At 48.9% G+C, this 14,624-nt stretch overlaps 1 protein-coding gene across 2 annotated transcripts; it reads right to left on the bottom strand.

Moving 5' to 3' along the window:
• Positions 1-8,584: 8,584 nt before the first annotated feature.
• Positions 8,585-14,624, bottom strand: LOC8028671 (protein hairy). Of its 2 annotated transcripts, none has more exons than XM_002400882.5 (6): positions 14,259-14,624; positions 14,106-14,193; positions 13,417-13,518; positions 13,223-13,310; positions 10,612-10,797; positions 8,585-9,749 (listed from the first exon to the last, which is right to left on the bottom strand). In XM_002400882.5, the coding sequence occupies exons 1-6, from the start codon at positions 14,303-14,305 to the stop codon at positions 9,052-9,054; spliced, it is 1,209 nt and encodes a 402-aa protein (XP_002400926.3). In that variant the 5' UTR covers positions 14,306-14,624; the 3' UTR covers positions 8,585-9,051. The 2 variants fall into 2 exon arrangements, with proteins under 2 accessions (XP_002400926.3, XP_029845848.2); XM_029989988.4 differs by having other exon boundaries at positions 13,968-14,193; positions 14,259-14,621.

Genomic DNA, 14,624 nt, shown 5'->3' with positions numbered 1-14,624 from the left:
CCTTTGCCTCATTGCTTAAGTTGTTAAGGCCAGTCCAGCTGGAGCCACATTATGAAACTGGTCCCAGCTGGAGGCAACACTTAGAGGGACACTGACAGGGTGTTTATGCTCGTCGAGGTTTTTATTTGAACACGACCGACAAGAGCCTAACTAACCAGAACACAATTTGTGGCTTGAAATTCATATTCTTTCCGCCCAAAACTGCCAGTCGAGAATTGGCCGGTTTCAGGCGTGCTCACTCTTTTTCACGACCACATGCCATTCAAACTGATGCATACCAAATATATTCAAAGTCCGTCATCTAAGGCATACCTTCGATATTAAAAATAGAAAAGATTATGAACCCCATTTTCTGCGGCTTCCAAGCAACTAATACGTTGATAAAAAAAGAAAAAAAAATGTTGCAAAGATTACAGGAAGTAGATGTACATGTCAATCTCAAAATGGCGACGTGCCGCGGGCTGGACGACGTGATGGCGGCACACGACGGACCAACGTTGCAGTGGATGTGGGACCGCCACTTCAGAACTGCGGTTGGTGGTACTGGCCGATCTATCTTCAAGCACAGAACAGCGAGGGGAAAGGGTATAAGTGAGAAACAATCACACGACAAACAGTTCAAGCCACATCCTCATGGTCGGTTTCTGCTTCACACGCTCAAGAAGGGAAGGAACGGAAAAAAACTGGGTAGGGAGCGAAAGCCACGTGACCTCCGGCAACTCTCTCCTCCGGGCCTCCATGTGCATGTTTCTTTTTCGAGCAGTTCTGTTCTTTTACCTTATTAAAAATATACTTAACTCTGTGGCAAAATATTCATTGGGTAGTCTTCTGACAACACTACTAAATCGCATGACAAAAGAAATTTTTTTTTTTTTAAATTTGGAGGTTGGGGGGTATTTAGAAGTCCTTTTAACTCAGCAGGGTCCACCGACACCGAATGGTATGACCCTTGGTACCTATGTTATTTTTTAACACAGCATTTTTTATTAGCCAATTTTCAGAGTTTTGCAAGGGCAGCCGTAACGGCCGGCAGTAGCAGCTTGCTGAAGCAGCTGGGTGTAATTTGATCCAATCCCCCGGCAGGATTTCAACTCCCCATCTCAAGATTGTGAGCCAAGTGCTTTGCCGACCGAGCTATCCAGGGTCGGCGGTCGGAGCACATAAAAGTAATCTAATTGGCGTGACATGCAAGGGTGTGGTCGTTTGCGGCCTTTCCCGTCTCGCTGCTCGGCGCGTGCCAGAAATCTTCGGTAGGCGGTGCCATGCAGGCACCCTTCTCTTCCCTGGAAGGCCTATCACACATTCTGTACAGTCTTTGTCAGCATGATCAAGCTTGTATAATTTTTTTTTCTCTTGTTGCTGGTTTGACGAATTCAGCTGCAGATATTATCTTGTTTTTCTCGATCCCCGCACTGTGGTGCGAGTTGCGAACGGAATTTAAAGTAGAGACAATATTTCGGTTCTTTTTCTTTCTGCGCCTCCTTGCTTGGGAGGTGAAGTTCGGTTCAGCTAGAGTCGTATTATGGAACTGGTCCCAGCTGAAAATAATAATAAATTCTTATTTACCATCAAGTGTGTGACAAGGAGATAGAGAAAAAAGCTGCTCAGATGCAGCTTGATGAGCCCCCTTTACCATCAAGTTAGACTTAATCCAGCTGGGTCCAGTTCCATAATCCAGCTCCAGTTAGACAGGTTTACCTGGGATCCTAGTATTACACTTATCCGAATGGAAGTCACCCTTTTTTTGTAGAAGGAGCCAAGCCCTCAAGTCTGGTAGCCTAGAAAATTATTAGGCACCGATTATGTTTAGATCTGAAACTGGTTCATGCTGGGATACCGAGTGGGACATTCGTGCACTCTGAAACTGCAGATCCCATTTCTGATGTCCAGTGTTATACTGCCACTTCGTCATTTGCAATCATCCTTCCATGAATTGCTATGACTTGCGCTTTGTGTGCTTTTTAGAAACTTTCTTGGCTTTTGCTTGTAGCCAAATACCTCAAAGGTATTCTAAAAACATTCATTTTACTTAGAGGCATGTCGGACATACAAATGCTCGTTCATACTTCACAATTTTGCATAACGTTTACAGCAATGCATGTCTGCTGGAAACACTGTTAGAGTCCCACAGCTTGCTTTAAAGTGAGCCACTTAATTTGTTTTTCTCGTTAACATTGAAAGACCATTTGAGGAGTTGTTTTTTGTTGAGTTTATTTAAAACAAAATATCTGCTGAAACAAATGTTAAAGTAGATAAACCCTCACAAAAACAAGGCAAGTTAACAGTCCTCTGCTTTACTTAACAAAATTTTGTCTTTTCATAACTACTTTTTGCTTTTTTAGAGGCTTCAAAAATGTAGGTCGGCCAAACTAACAAGATCCCAAGAAAGCAAACTTACCTTTTTATGATCACTTTTTCTTTTTACCTAGGACCATTTATGATGTTTTGCTAAAGTGCACAGAATATGTCAACTTCTCGCTTTTATGGCCCTTAAAAAGCTCCCACGAAACTGCCACCCAAATCCAGCAACTCAATGCGTCTCATTTCAGAAGGCCAAAGCATCTGGGGACATTTGGTTCCGGAAAAAGAGCACTGCACAGATGCCCCAGATCATCTCAGGCTAGGCTTGTGATAGCTTTTATAAGCATGAAATCAACAGTACTTGTGGCTAGACCACAAAGCTGTTGAGGCAGGTTTGCAGTGTACACAAGCAGGTCAAACATTCACAGCACCTTTTAGTCAAACCACAAAGCCGTGGTTTAAAAACATGTGTTGAGAATCGCCGATTTGTTAATAAAACGTCTAGAAGTAACTACAGTCATGTCCCGTTAATATGGATACCCCGCTATATGGACACCATTTTCGGGGACAAACTGGTAAAATAAAACTTTTAGCCTTTCCACTTTGGTGAAGAAGAAAGACCAGCGAAGCTGTACTATGATGGGAATGAAGTAATGGCCAGCCGCAAGTCGGCACGCCAGAGTGGAAAGGCTCCAAAGGTTGCGCCATCTATGAACGACGGCGGCAAGCGGACAACCGGCAAACACAACACTCTGGACAGCTACCACCATCTATGAGCGACGGCGGCAACCAGAGTTTTGTGTCGACATTTCTTTGCGGGGGTCACAATCCTGGGGAAACTAGCCCTTAACAGCTCCGCTGTAAAATGCATTTTTGACTCGTTATTATGGACAACTCACATTATGGACGATCTTTTTGCGGGAACGGAGGTGTCCATGTTAACGAGACATCACTGTACTATAATAAAAATAAGTTACAGGTTACTCCAAAAACAATAACAAAGGTGCAGTTACGGTCATTGAAGTTTCGTTGTAATTTGGGAAATATTTAGTAGACGATTTCCCAAACACAAGTGCCACCGGTAACAATTACGGGATTCTTGAGACTCGCGAGGTTCCCAAAATGCTTTGCAGATGCCTCATAAGGTTGTGTGAAACTTTTGCTAAATGTTCCGGTATGCCCGGAACAAGAGAATGAGCTGCAAGGCAGATTAGTTGGCTGTAACATTTCAGAAATTAAAGCAGCAAAGAGCATAAACACAGAACACTCTGTACGTCTTCTTTCTGCGTTCACCTTGGGGGGATCAGTTGCCAAGTGGGCTAGCGCACGTCAGCTCGGAGCACGTGGAGCGAAAGCTATCGCTGCAGAACCCAGGGATGCTGGGTTCAATCCCCACCCCTGCCCATTTCGATCTGGATGAGCATCGTACCGGCGTTCGGTCGTGTATCACTACTGCGTGATGCACGTTAAAGAACCCAGGCTAGCGGTTCTAATGCACTGGCTAAATTGTTGATCTACAGCGAGTGACTCATCGCAACTTTGAAATGGCTGACCAACTGCACGGTGTATAAATATCCACAATCCCAATTATTATTATTATTATTCTGCATTTATGTTCTTTGGCACATTAGCATTATCGAAAGAAGAGCACATAGGATGTCCGAATGACAACTGGAGGAGCATCTCGAGCCAGCCGAGTATCTTTCACATGTGGCAGAGATACAGGTTGCACTACAGCCCCTTGACGCGTCTGTTTTACAAGTATAGCGTAAAATGCATGCGTGTGGCCTGTGATACAAATGGCAGCGAGGCACTCGCTCGTGCCACATGTCTAGCAGGTTCACACAATGGTTATCGGTACCTGTAAGCAACATGGACCACGATTTCTATAAAGGGCCTTAGATTGCATGCCTGAAGAAGCCCCTTGCCCCTGGGTCAGGTGGGCACCCTCACTGGTGAGGCAGCCCTTCTTGACGGCAAGAAACCCTCTGGACGGTTGCACTCGCTCTCGCCTCCGCTCCTTCAGCCACCCGCGGGACGACTCTTGCTTGGTGGCGTCGTGCTGGGAAAGGGGCGGCCCCACTTCCCAGGTAGCAACTAATGTTGTGCGAACATTTCCTAGATGTTCTGAACGTTGAAGCAGCATTTAAACCATTCGGAACGTTTAAGCTGCGCGACATTCTAGGAACGTTCGTTGGCGAACATTCGTATGCATAATGTTCTTGGAACGTTCCCTTTCGAACATTCATATGCGTAACCTTCTTGGAACGTTCGCTTGCGAACATACCTAGAATTTTCGCAGGTGAAGCCGACTTTAAGGAGCTCTCAGATAACTTTTGGTTCGAAACACCATTCACTATATATATGCCACTTTGTGCCATAAATATGCAAATTAAGTGGAGTTTCTAGAAACTTAGCATAAGGTTGTGATATAAGATGTAGTAGAAAAGCAGTGGTTTTAAAAACTTGATAATGAACTACTTGGCGCTCACTGCGTGTGTAGGGGGACAGTTTTGAATGGATTTGATTTTTAGTATCTGAGGTTTAAAACTTTGAAAAAGGTGTTTCCCAGTTGAATGTGGGATACCATGTGTATTCATTCTTAATTAAACTCTGAGTGAGTAATCGGTTATATATACAGCACATTTTGAATGAAAGAAGTTGACAAGTGACGGGCAGGAGTAAACTGTCATTAGCATGTGCTCAGGCTGGTGCGCTGGGAAAGCGGCTAGCTTGTGCTTGCGCCTTCTAAAAATTAGTTTCGATTAAAAAATATTTCCCTGTGAGGAGCTTTATCACATCCATATATATAGTGCGGCTCATTGGGGCTGTAGCCTAAACAAGCCGTAACTGTGGAATCTTTGTAAATAGTCCTCAGAGAATGTTCTCTGAATGTAACAATGTCCCCACGCCACGTTCCGAGGAGATTGAAAGGATATGTCCCTGCATAAATTTGCAACATTTCAAGAAAGTTGTAGAAGTTCTTTGGATGTTCTGAGAACATTCTTAGAACCTTGTTAGGATATTTGAATGTTGACTGAATGCCCTGGTAATGTTCTACGTCGTTCTCAGAACGTTCTAGGAATGTCCCTTAGAAAACATTCCCTGAATGTAGCGATAAGTGCCTGCGCCACATTCCAACAACGTTGGTAGAATGTTCTTACGTAAATTTGCAACATCCAAGAATGTTGCTATGTTCTTTTGAGCATTCCCGGAATGTTCTCATGCTACGTGGGAATCCTGGGGCGAACAGGACCGACTGCGCCCCGCACCGCTGTCCGTCGCTGCAACAGTGGAGGGAATCCGCTTGTTCTTCCTTTCACAGAGGCCCACCAGAGTCCAGGCACTACATGAAGCAACTGAAACCTCACAGATAGTTTCTCGCAAGCTGGAACAGCTCGCACCTTCCGTCATGTTGGAAGAGCGCGTTGAAAGAGAAAAGTGTGTTTGGAACTCGGGAATTGCTGAAACTGCTCCTCAAAAACGGTGCGGCCGCCGCGGAATGCATGCGCATACGCCGGCCAGCCAAGCCAGCCAGATTCACGTTTTCCATGTGCTTAGCTTTGTACTCTCGTAGTTAACTCCTACTTTTGTAGCATAAATACTTAAGAACACTTACATTATGAAGCTGAGTATAATAAAAGTGGCGTGCGCAATCATAGATAAGAACTACTCCTGTTACCCATAGCTCTCTCCGTTGAGTGCAGTTACTACGACAAGCGGCATTCATGGCAGTGCTGTCGTCAGTGCCACTTTCCCGCCGCACAACTGCGTTCGAAGAAAAACGTATCCTTCCAGGCATGTTCGTGTGCCAGAATTGGAGAAAGAGAAAAAACGAAAATGTTTTTGGTTTGTCAGAATGTTGTTTTAAAATCTAAAGGTCTCGCCATGGCGATTCTTAGTGCTCAACGCTCCGTCGCCTGGTTCGTACAAAATATAAAGCATAAAATGGTATTTGCAATCCTTTCTATGCCGAGATAACTCGTATTAAGTCATGATTGTCATAATTTATAGTTTATGTGAACTCCCATATTTATTTCAACTTTAACTATTTAAGAGTCATGAAAAAAAAAGCTCGAGGTGCACCTAAGCCCTTCTTACGAGTTGTGAATGCGAAAGCATGCAAGCCGCTCGTCCCTTTTTCGTCTGCTGCATACTTTTTGTCGCCGGTTGGCGCGCATGTTCCCCTGGTGACCTTGGACGCTCCGTGTTAACGGCGCGCTGATGTACATGCATGCAGCGCTATGGGGCGAGCGGTCGTGGAAACTGACGAGCGTAGCGGCCAATGGGAGCCTTGTCGACGCGCGCCAGCCAATGAAACCGAAGGCGATTGCGGAAACTAGGTGCCGTTTTCGCGCTTCAAACTGATGACGTCATCTCGCTCCATGCGACGGTTAATGCTTTCGCATTAAAATCCTATTGCAATATCCCGAGAGGCCCCACCCCCGAAAAATAACCCACCCCTCTTTTTGGCACGATTCGCTATTTTTCTCAATAACACCAATGGTGACCTCGGCAGAAATGGTGTTCCACGATGGGAGATAAATGAACATTGTAGGCTCAGAAGGTCTGGTTTATTGCCCCTCCCTGCGATTAAAAGTTTCGGAGGTCGCAGAATCTTTTTTCCAACTTTTCAACTTTTTTCAATCATACACTTAAAGTAAGCCCACTCCTTATTTTCACAAGATTTGCTTTCGGTTTTAGGTAGGCTGTCCCTCGGGATATTAGACCTCCAGCAGCACAGGATCCTTCGATAGAAAGGGAGGGAGGTTGTGATGGAACTTGGAACCTTCATAGATACTCGTTGGCAAAGCAATTTTTTTTAGAAATGTTTGGAATCGTTCATTCCAGTTTTAAAGTGAGCCGCACAATCTTTTCAGATATTGTTGCCCAAGGAAGTTATTTTCTTCTAGCTTTTTTTTCTCTCAAAAAACTATTTAGCTAATAAAAAATGGAATTAATGTGTATACACCTTTACAAACACAAAACGATTAGATGGCCCCTTTGTTTCGGTGCTCTGATCATTTTGAAGGCAAACATCCCAAGCTTTGTCACAGGCATTTTCTACAACCATCCATGGTGTCTTGCCACAGTACTACACCGTCCCTTCCACGCACATCAACACCTAAAAGAGCTTCCATAAAAGCACAACACAAATCCAGCATTTCGATGCATTTTTGTCGAAAACATAGCAAGTTAAATATCAGTCAAATGTTTTCATGATTTCCACAAACCAAGGCACCTGTGGCAGTCCTGAAAACTAAGCACTCGAGAGGTGCACGGGACCGTAAGGGTTACAACCAGATTTATCTTGAAGACCAACCTATCGAATCATCTGCGTGGAAAAAAAAATGGTCGTTTCCATTCCCTCTTGCACTCCTTTCTTCCTCTCCCCACACGAGCAGGTCCCCGAGCTACCCCCAACACCACTCCCAACAGAAAGGACGGTCTTTCTTTCTCAAATGGAAAGGAGAAATTGAGGGAGAGTTTCCACCTTTCTGGCTACTCGTCGGCCTTTAAGCGCTTTGGAAACGTGCGCTTTTGATTACATCTGTATCTCTTGTCCCAGCACGCTATGCCCGGGAAACTGTATTGCTCCCGAAGCAGAGACAATACGACAATAGTCTGGCAGCTTGTATGTCCTGGTTTCAGGTTGCAAACACAGCAGGTCAACGGCCCAGAAGTTAGCAAACAAATGCGTGAATCTGCGCACAAAAGATACGACAGACACCTTTGGAAAGATAACCGCCGTCGCAGTCTGTTGCAAAGGCCCGACCATTTTGCACGTTTGAACTTTTACGACTCAACAGCCGCCAATAACCCGGGTTGACAAGACTGCCATAATTTTTCTCCTCCAGTAAATAAAGAACAAAAATAAGCTGCCGATATTTAGGAACAAGGGTGCCATTACAGCAGCCTGCATTTCCGTTAACTTTCTACGGGTGCAAAGAAATACATTTCAACCCCGGTTTTCGAAAACAAATAAAAACAATCTGAGTTGGGAGTTGGGCTTGCGTCACTCAAGCTGCGGGTCTTGTTTTCAGATTTCAAGCACATTTTGACACTGCTAAACTGTTAGCAAGATGCCTCGCATTTTCGAATTTTAGAAATTCTAACGAGTAGCACAGCTGGTGCAGACCAATTCGCCTGGAAGTATTGTTCCTCCAAACAGGTGTGTTTTGTAAAGAAACCGCAAAGCAAAAGCAGCCAACATGTGATACGAGCCGATGTCTCATCAATTTCACAAAAGAAACCGTAACCCAGCAAAGACATGCTTCGTCAATGATGCGGCAGTGGCATTTTATTTGGCAATTCAACTAAGAACAATGGCATGTAACCAACCTTAAAAACACTCGAAACGTTGTAAATGGCACATTTGTTCAGGGTAACAGCACTCATTGCACAACCCTCGTGCATCAAGTCTTTGCGTGCACAGCATTGAGACTAGAATAAAACAAACGTCGACCTAACCGTCGCAGCAACTTAAAAAAAAAAAAAAGTTTAACCTCAGAAATTGCTTCTCCCCCGCCCTCAAAAGGTAACAAGGCTAGACAGAGTCAAAACCGGTAACAGAGGGAGCGCAGATGGAAAACGCACACACGGGGCAAACGTGGAAGATTCAACAAGGCTCGTCTTTATTGGTGGGCTCCTCAACAATAGACTCGGAAAACTCAACGAAGGTCATAAATAAGGGGTGCAATAAGTTACGACTGACGCCCCAAGCTGTGCCAGTGATCCCCCCCGAGGGCCTCAGGCACAGCCGTTGGGCTCTCCAAGACGCAGCCTCCAGGGGCACTGGGGCCACGGCGGTGGACCCAGGGGCCTCTGCCGGCCAAATTGCACAGAGATACTGACGGGGTGCAGCGCAGCCTGCGGCGACTCGTCCACATAGGCAAGGGCGGGTCCCACCAGGGTCGGGTCCAGGGTGACGGGAATGTAGAAGGAGCCCCGGGGGTGGAGCGCAAAGGCCGCCACCCCGGGGCCGGGTCCGGGCGACGGGTTCTCGGGGGGCGGGTCCGGCGGGGGCGCAGACACCGTGTGACGGGTCGGGCTGGGCACGGGTACGAGCGACGAGCCTTGCGAGTGGGAGTGTCGCCGCTCGTCGGGGCGCTCGCCGCCCCACTGCGCGTCCTTGTGAAAGCGGTCTTTGATGTCGTTCTTGAACTTGTAGGCCTCCTCGGCGGTGGGCGGCTTGTTGTTGAGGTTGTTGTTATTGTTGCCATTGTTAGCTGCCAGGAGGTAGTCGGAGGAGCGTCGCATGCACTCCTGGACGCTCAGGCCGGGGTTCTGGAGCATCTCCCGGAGCTGGCTCACCGAGGAGCACGAAGACGAGGACGAGCATGAGCCGTCTGGAAGGGCGGCCGTCGGCTCCTGCTTCGGCTGCCGCTCGGGGGGCTCCATGGTGGCCTCTTCATCCGAGAGGACGAGACCCGCCGGATAGCAGGACCCTGCAAAAGATGCCACGAGAGGGTGCTCGCGTGCTGTCTCGGTAACCGCCAACCTACTAAGCGGTACGAACGGGGAAACATTTGTTGCGACCAGGATTTCCCATGTTCTGTGCACCACTCGTCGGGGTGACGGCTGCACTATTCCACCGAGGCAACCGCGCGTCGATACTAGAAGCTCTGCAACATGCATGATAACATAAACTTGTACATGCCAACGGACATACCTAAAGGTCAGGTTTTTGGGCGGCAACAGCAGCTATAGTACCTTGTAGGCCTCGAAACCAAGAAAAGGGGCAGAGAAGCTCGCTCCCTTTAACCACCTCTCCGCTCCTCTCCTCTCCAGCCTGGCCATGCTGACGTGAAAAGAGGGGAGCGCAGAGACGGCGGTGCATCTTAGCCCGCAAAATACTATCAAGCTCCGAAGCTGGACCTCTTAGAACTTCAGATTTGCCGCTCTAACTGCATGCAAATCAAATCTCTTCCGACATATTTGTGGCCGCTGAAATCCAGCTAGCCTTCTACCCAGAAGCCATACCATTCAACATTAGCGGCGTTCTTCGATAGCAATTTTCACACTTTGCTTAAAATTTTTAGAAAATGAACAGGTCACGACATTTGCCCCAGCAGTCTTAAGAACCGCGAAGTCACAGCCTTTTGAAAAACAGATTGGCGAAAACAGCAAATCAAACATCAGCCTTGGCTGACAACCCAGCCATGTCACCAATCTGAAAGACATTCATTCAACCGGTGCAAAGGCAAAGCGAGTGGAAGCCGTGACAGGCCGTCGGAAGCTACCGGCCACTCTTCTACCGCACCGCAGCAGCATGCAAGTCCTGCGGCCAGATCAATGCAGCAGCCTCACCCGCTCCGGAGACCTTGTCAAAGTGTTTCTGCAGGTGTGCCACGAGGCGGAAGCAGGTGTCGTCCGCGGTGCAGGACCCGTCCAGGTCAACCAAGAACCTGGCAGTCTCCGAGAGGCATTCCTGGAAGCCTAGCCGGTACTGTAGCCTGTGGTCCGAGTCCACTCGCTGCGCCACCTCGCACGTCGCTGCGCAACAAAACCAGTTTCAGAGGCACACTTGGGAAACTGGTCTTAAGTTTTTCGGGGGGGAGGAGGAAATTAAGAGTGTCTTTATGTACTCCTTCAATCGAGTAAGACCTTCCTTACAAACAGGGGCCATGTGGTTACTTTAAGGAGATCGGAAAATGGCAGTGACAAGGGTGCCCTCCAGGTACATAATAGCCGTTGTCTCCTAACCCGCCTTAACATACATGAATTAATGAATGGCTAAGTTTAGATTGTGTTTAGATGCAAAAATGCTATCTGTACAAGGGATCTGCAGACAGGTCATGCCAGATGTGAGTAATCTAGGTGACTTTTATCTAGGTGAATTTTATGAGACAAGATAATGAAGCATGCATCATGCCCTTCACCAGTACAAAGGATAAAGGGGAAGGAGAACTGAAAGGGGGTCAAGGGTGAAGAGTGTAAGACTCAGTGGAAAAAGAATGGCAATAAAAAAGTCTATGACGCGCTGGCGACTATAACCATTGTCAGATATCACAGTCTAGTAGACAATAAGTGCAATATAAATTATTGTGTGCAATCCCCAAGATTTCTCTTTTCCTTGCAGTGACACAAGTTGCCTGTACAAATTGGTACTGTTCAGTCTTCTGTTTTCAGAACTCTGTAGCTGTAATAAGGCAGAGCCATGCTTTCTGCACTGGTGCAAACCATGGAATCGAATGGGCCTGGTGTTTCCATGCGACTTTGGTCCCACAATATGAGAAGTGCCATTAAGCAGCCTCTCCTTGCTATGAACTAGTGGCAATTTGAGGCATTCCACGTGAAGAGACAGTGACGTTTTTGGGCTACCACCTATTTAGTTTAAACTACTAATGTTGCCTCATCAAATGTGACAAAATATGATAGTCTAACCTTAAATGTATTTAAAAAAAAAAAAAAAAGTCTGGGGTAAGAAATTAAAAATCTAAATATCTCGAAGGAAAAAACTGAATGGGTTGACACTCCCAATACTCCATAATGTTCTCCACTGGTAGGAAGTGCTGTGAAAAAAGTTGCGCCTCGGTCAGGGTGGTACGGATGACTAAACGCGCTCAACAATCAGTGGGGTGAAACAACGCAATTTTTGTGGGCTCAACCTCCGATAATGTTCACCGAGAATAAGCCAAGACAAATTTATGTATGTGTGCTCGTAATGTTCACAACTGTGCGAAAGAACAAATGTGTCGAAATCTCCAGACAATTGTGTTTTACATCAGAACAGATGGCACTGCTTCCACACTGCAGTTGGTTCTTTACCAGATGACACATACGCAAGTGTGGCATAACAATATGTGTTAGCTTGGGTCATCCTGAAGCATATAGTTATTTGGAATAGGACTATTGGCGAGGAGATCGACCGCTCTGACCCGTTGGTTGTCCCCACACCTCGGTGTTTACCCAACACAAGGCCTGTGAACGTGCCCACAGGCCTGATGGCCATCTTCGCGTCTTAACATAAAAATACTAACAATAAATGAAGTGACGTTTATTGTCAGTGGATCTCTCAAAAGCAGTCGTCATAGAATGTGAGCTTGACCCACTTTGGATTTTGTGCTGAGCTGGGCATATGCAGCATGCATGCGCATTGTTCATGCCGGCCTAAGTGATAACAAAAGAGTCCCTCCTCCCCCTCAGGCAACTGGAGAACACAAACTCCAGTCGAACACTAACGCGGTGTTTGGTTAAGTCAGCCGAGCGCTGAATCATTGTTATTTGTTGTGCCGATCTGTGTAATTCTAAAGTTAGCTGCTTGGGGTGCCACGGTCTGATCTCTCAAATTGTTGGCCAGATGGGAGCACGAAGTGTACAGCACAGACTATTCTTGCAACCATGCGTATATACATGAGTCACTTCTACGGTGCCGGCATCACCTAACAAATGCTCCGTACAGTTTGGAGCACAGTAACAGATCAAGCACCCACTCCCCATATTTTGCCTTCCAGTCATCTGCATCCCTTAGACAACATGGCAGCACAAAGGAAACATGCTCTGCAACATTCACGTCAGTAGCAGAGATGTTAGCAATTACAACTTACGCTTCCAAACTAAGCAGAGCAAGGCATAGGACAGCATCAAGGCCATGGAAGGCTATAGAATGCGATAAACAATCCACAGCTGGCTTGTACAGCCTACGATTGATGGTAAAAATTGAAAGTAAAAGTATGGCTGTCTTTCTTCGTTGGCTAGAGTATATACACCTGCAAAGGTGCGCCTAACCGTTTCAAGATCGTTCAGTCTCGTCAGATCCCATATTGGAGCCTCTAGGACTCTTGCACAATGGCTACTTGATCATGCCACGGCAGCCGGCAGCTGCTATACAGGGGAATAAAAAAATACTAGAGAAAAAAATGTCTCGATCGCTTTTGGGGCGAGTGCAGCTGGGAAGGAACAAGAGACGTGCGCTCACTGGGGTCCTTGCAGGAGTGAGCCTGTAGGTGCCGCAGGTGTTTGATGGCCATTTCGATGATCTCGGTCTTCTCGACCCGGCCGCGACCCTGCCGCGAAAAAAATACAAATCAGAAATGAAGTCTGGCGCGTGAGGACCGATGTGGTACACGTCGTCCGTGGCTCGGAGCCCCGTCGGGCCTGCGGCGGACGCACCTTCTTGAGGTAGACGGCCGGTATGAGCCTGCTCAGGTCCGCCAGACAGTTGTTCATGCGGTCTCGGCGCCGCTTCTCGATGATCCGGTGCGACATGGGGTCCTGCGAGGCGTCGCAGCGCGGTTAGCGGGGCGGCCGCCCGCGGCGGGCGCACGTGCGGAGGCGACGGCCGCCCCTTCCCCCTCCCGGAATAGGCCCCTATTTCGGGCGGCGGGTGTCGGGTTGCACGTCCACGTGAACGTCGGTGGGCCGACCTTGGGACGGCCGCCGCCATCGACCGTCTGCGCGCGGCTGACGTCAGCGCAGTGCACTGCCGTGCTGCCGTCCCGGAAGCCCGGGGCTGGCGCCAAGGAGAGCCGGTCAGCAGCGGTCTCGCGCCACGTGACGACCGGCGACCCGTCACGTGTGGCGGCGTCGCCGGCCTTCGGGGGTGCGTCCTTGGACCGGGCGACCCGCGCGAGGCGCTCTGCGGCTCGTAAACAAGTGGAGGAAGTGGGCGCCCGCCAGTCCCGATAGCCCAGCAGCAGGGCGCGGCCCGACCCGGTACTCACTCTGCCGAAGCGGTGGTGCCCTCGATCCCAGTCCAAGCGGCGGGCTCCTGGCCGGGGGCGGCCGCAGCTTGGACTGCAATCCCGGGCACCACGTCTGCCGCAGAGGAACAACCAGGCCCTCCTGCTGGGCCCACTCACCCGGGCGGGCTTCTTGCCGCCGCGCACGTCCGCATCGTCCAGCTCCTGGCGACGGCGCTCGGCCGCCAGCGCGCAGAAGTTGAGGCTCCTGCACAGGCGAGGGCGACACTTGAGTCGTCTCTCAGGTGGCTACGCGCGACGACGGCCGCTCACCGCTGTTCCATCTTCAGCCGGAGCGCCTGCTCCCAGCCGGTGTCCATGGTCGGCCCGCTGTCGTCGACGTCGTACCGCACAATCCCGGCCGCGCCGCCGCGCTCTGCCGCTGGTCTGGCGCGCCGGCGGTCACGCGGCGCGTCACGCCGCCGCCGCTCACGTGCCGCGGTTGACGTCAGCACCTCACGCGACCCGATGCGTGCGCCGCCGCCCCGACGAGTCGCGTGCGGCGCCGGTCCGGATGCGGCGCCGAGGAACGGGCCGGTGTCGGCGGCGCTGTCCCGGCTGTCCTTCCTGATGCCCTTGCGTCGGCGCCTCTCCCTCGCGGCTTCATATGGACACGCGCGACACGCGCCTTCCGCACAG

The sequence above is a fragment of the Ixodes scapularis genome, unplaced genomic scaffold (assembly GCF_016920785.2).
Source record: "Ixodes scapularis isolate PalLabHiFi unplaced genomic scaffold, ASM1692078v2 PGA_scaffold2__306_contigs__length_199485367, whole genome shotgun sequence".
Classification (NCBI taxonomy): Eukaryota; Metazoa; Arthropoda; class Arachnida; order Ixodida; family Ixodidae; genus Ixodes; species Ixodes scapularis.
Note: the sequence above shows the minus strand (reverse complement) of the source record. Positions and strands in the feature narration are given on the sequence as shown.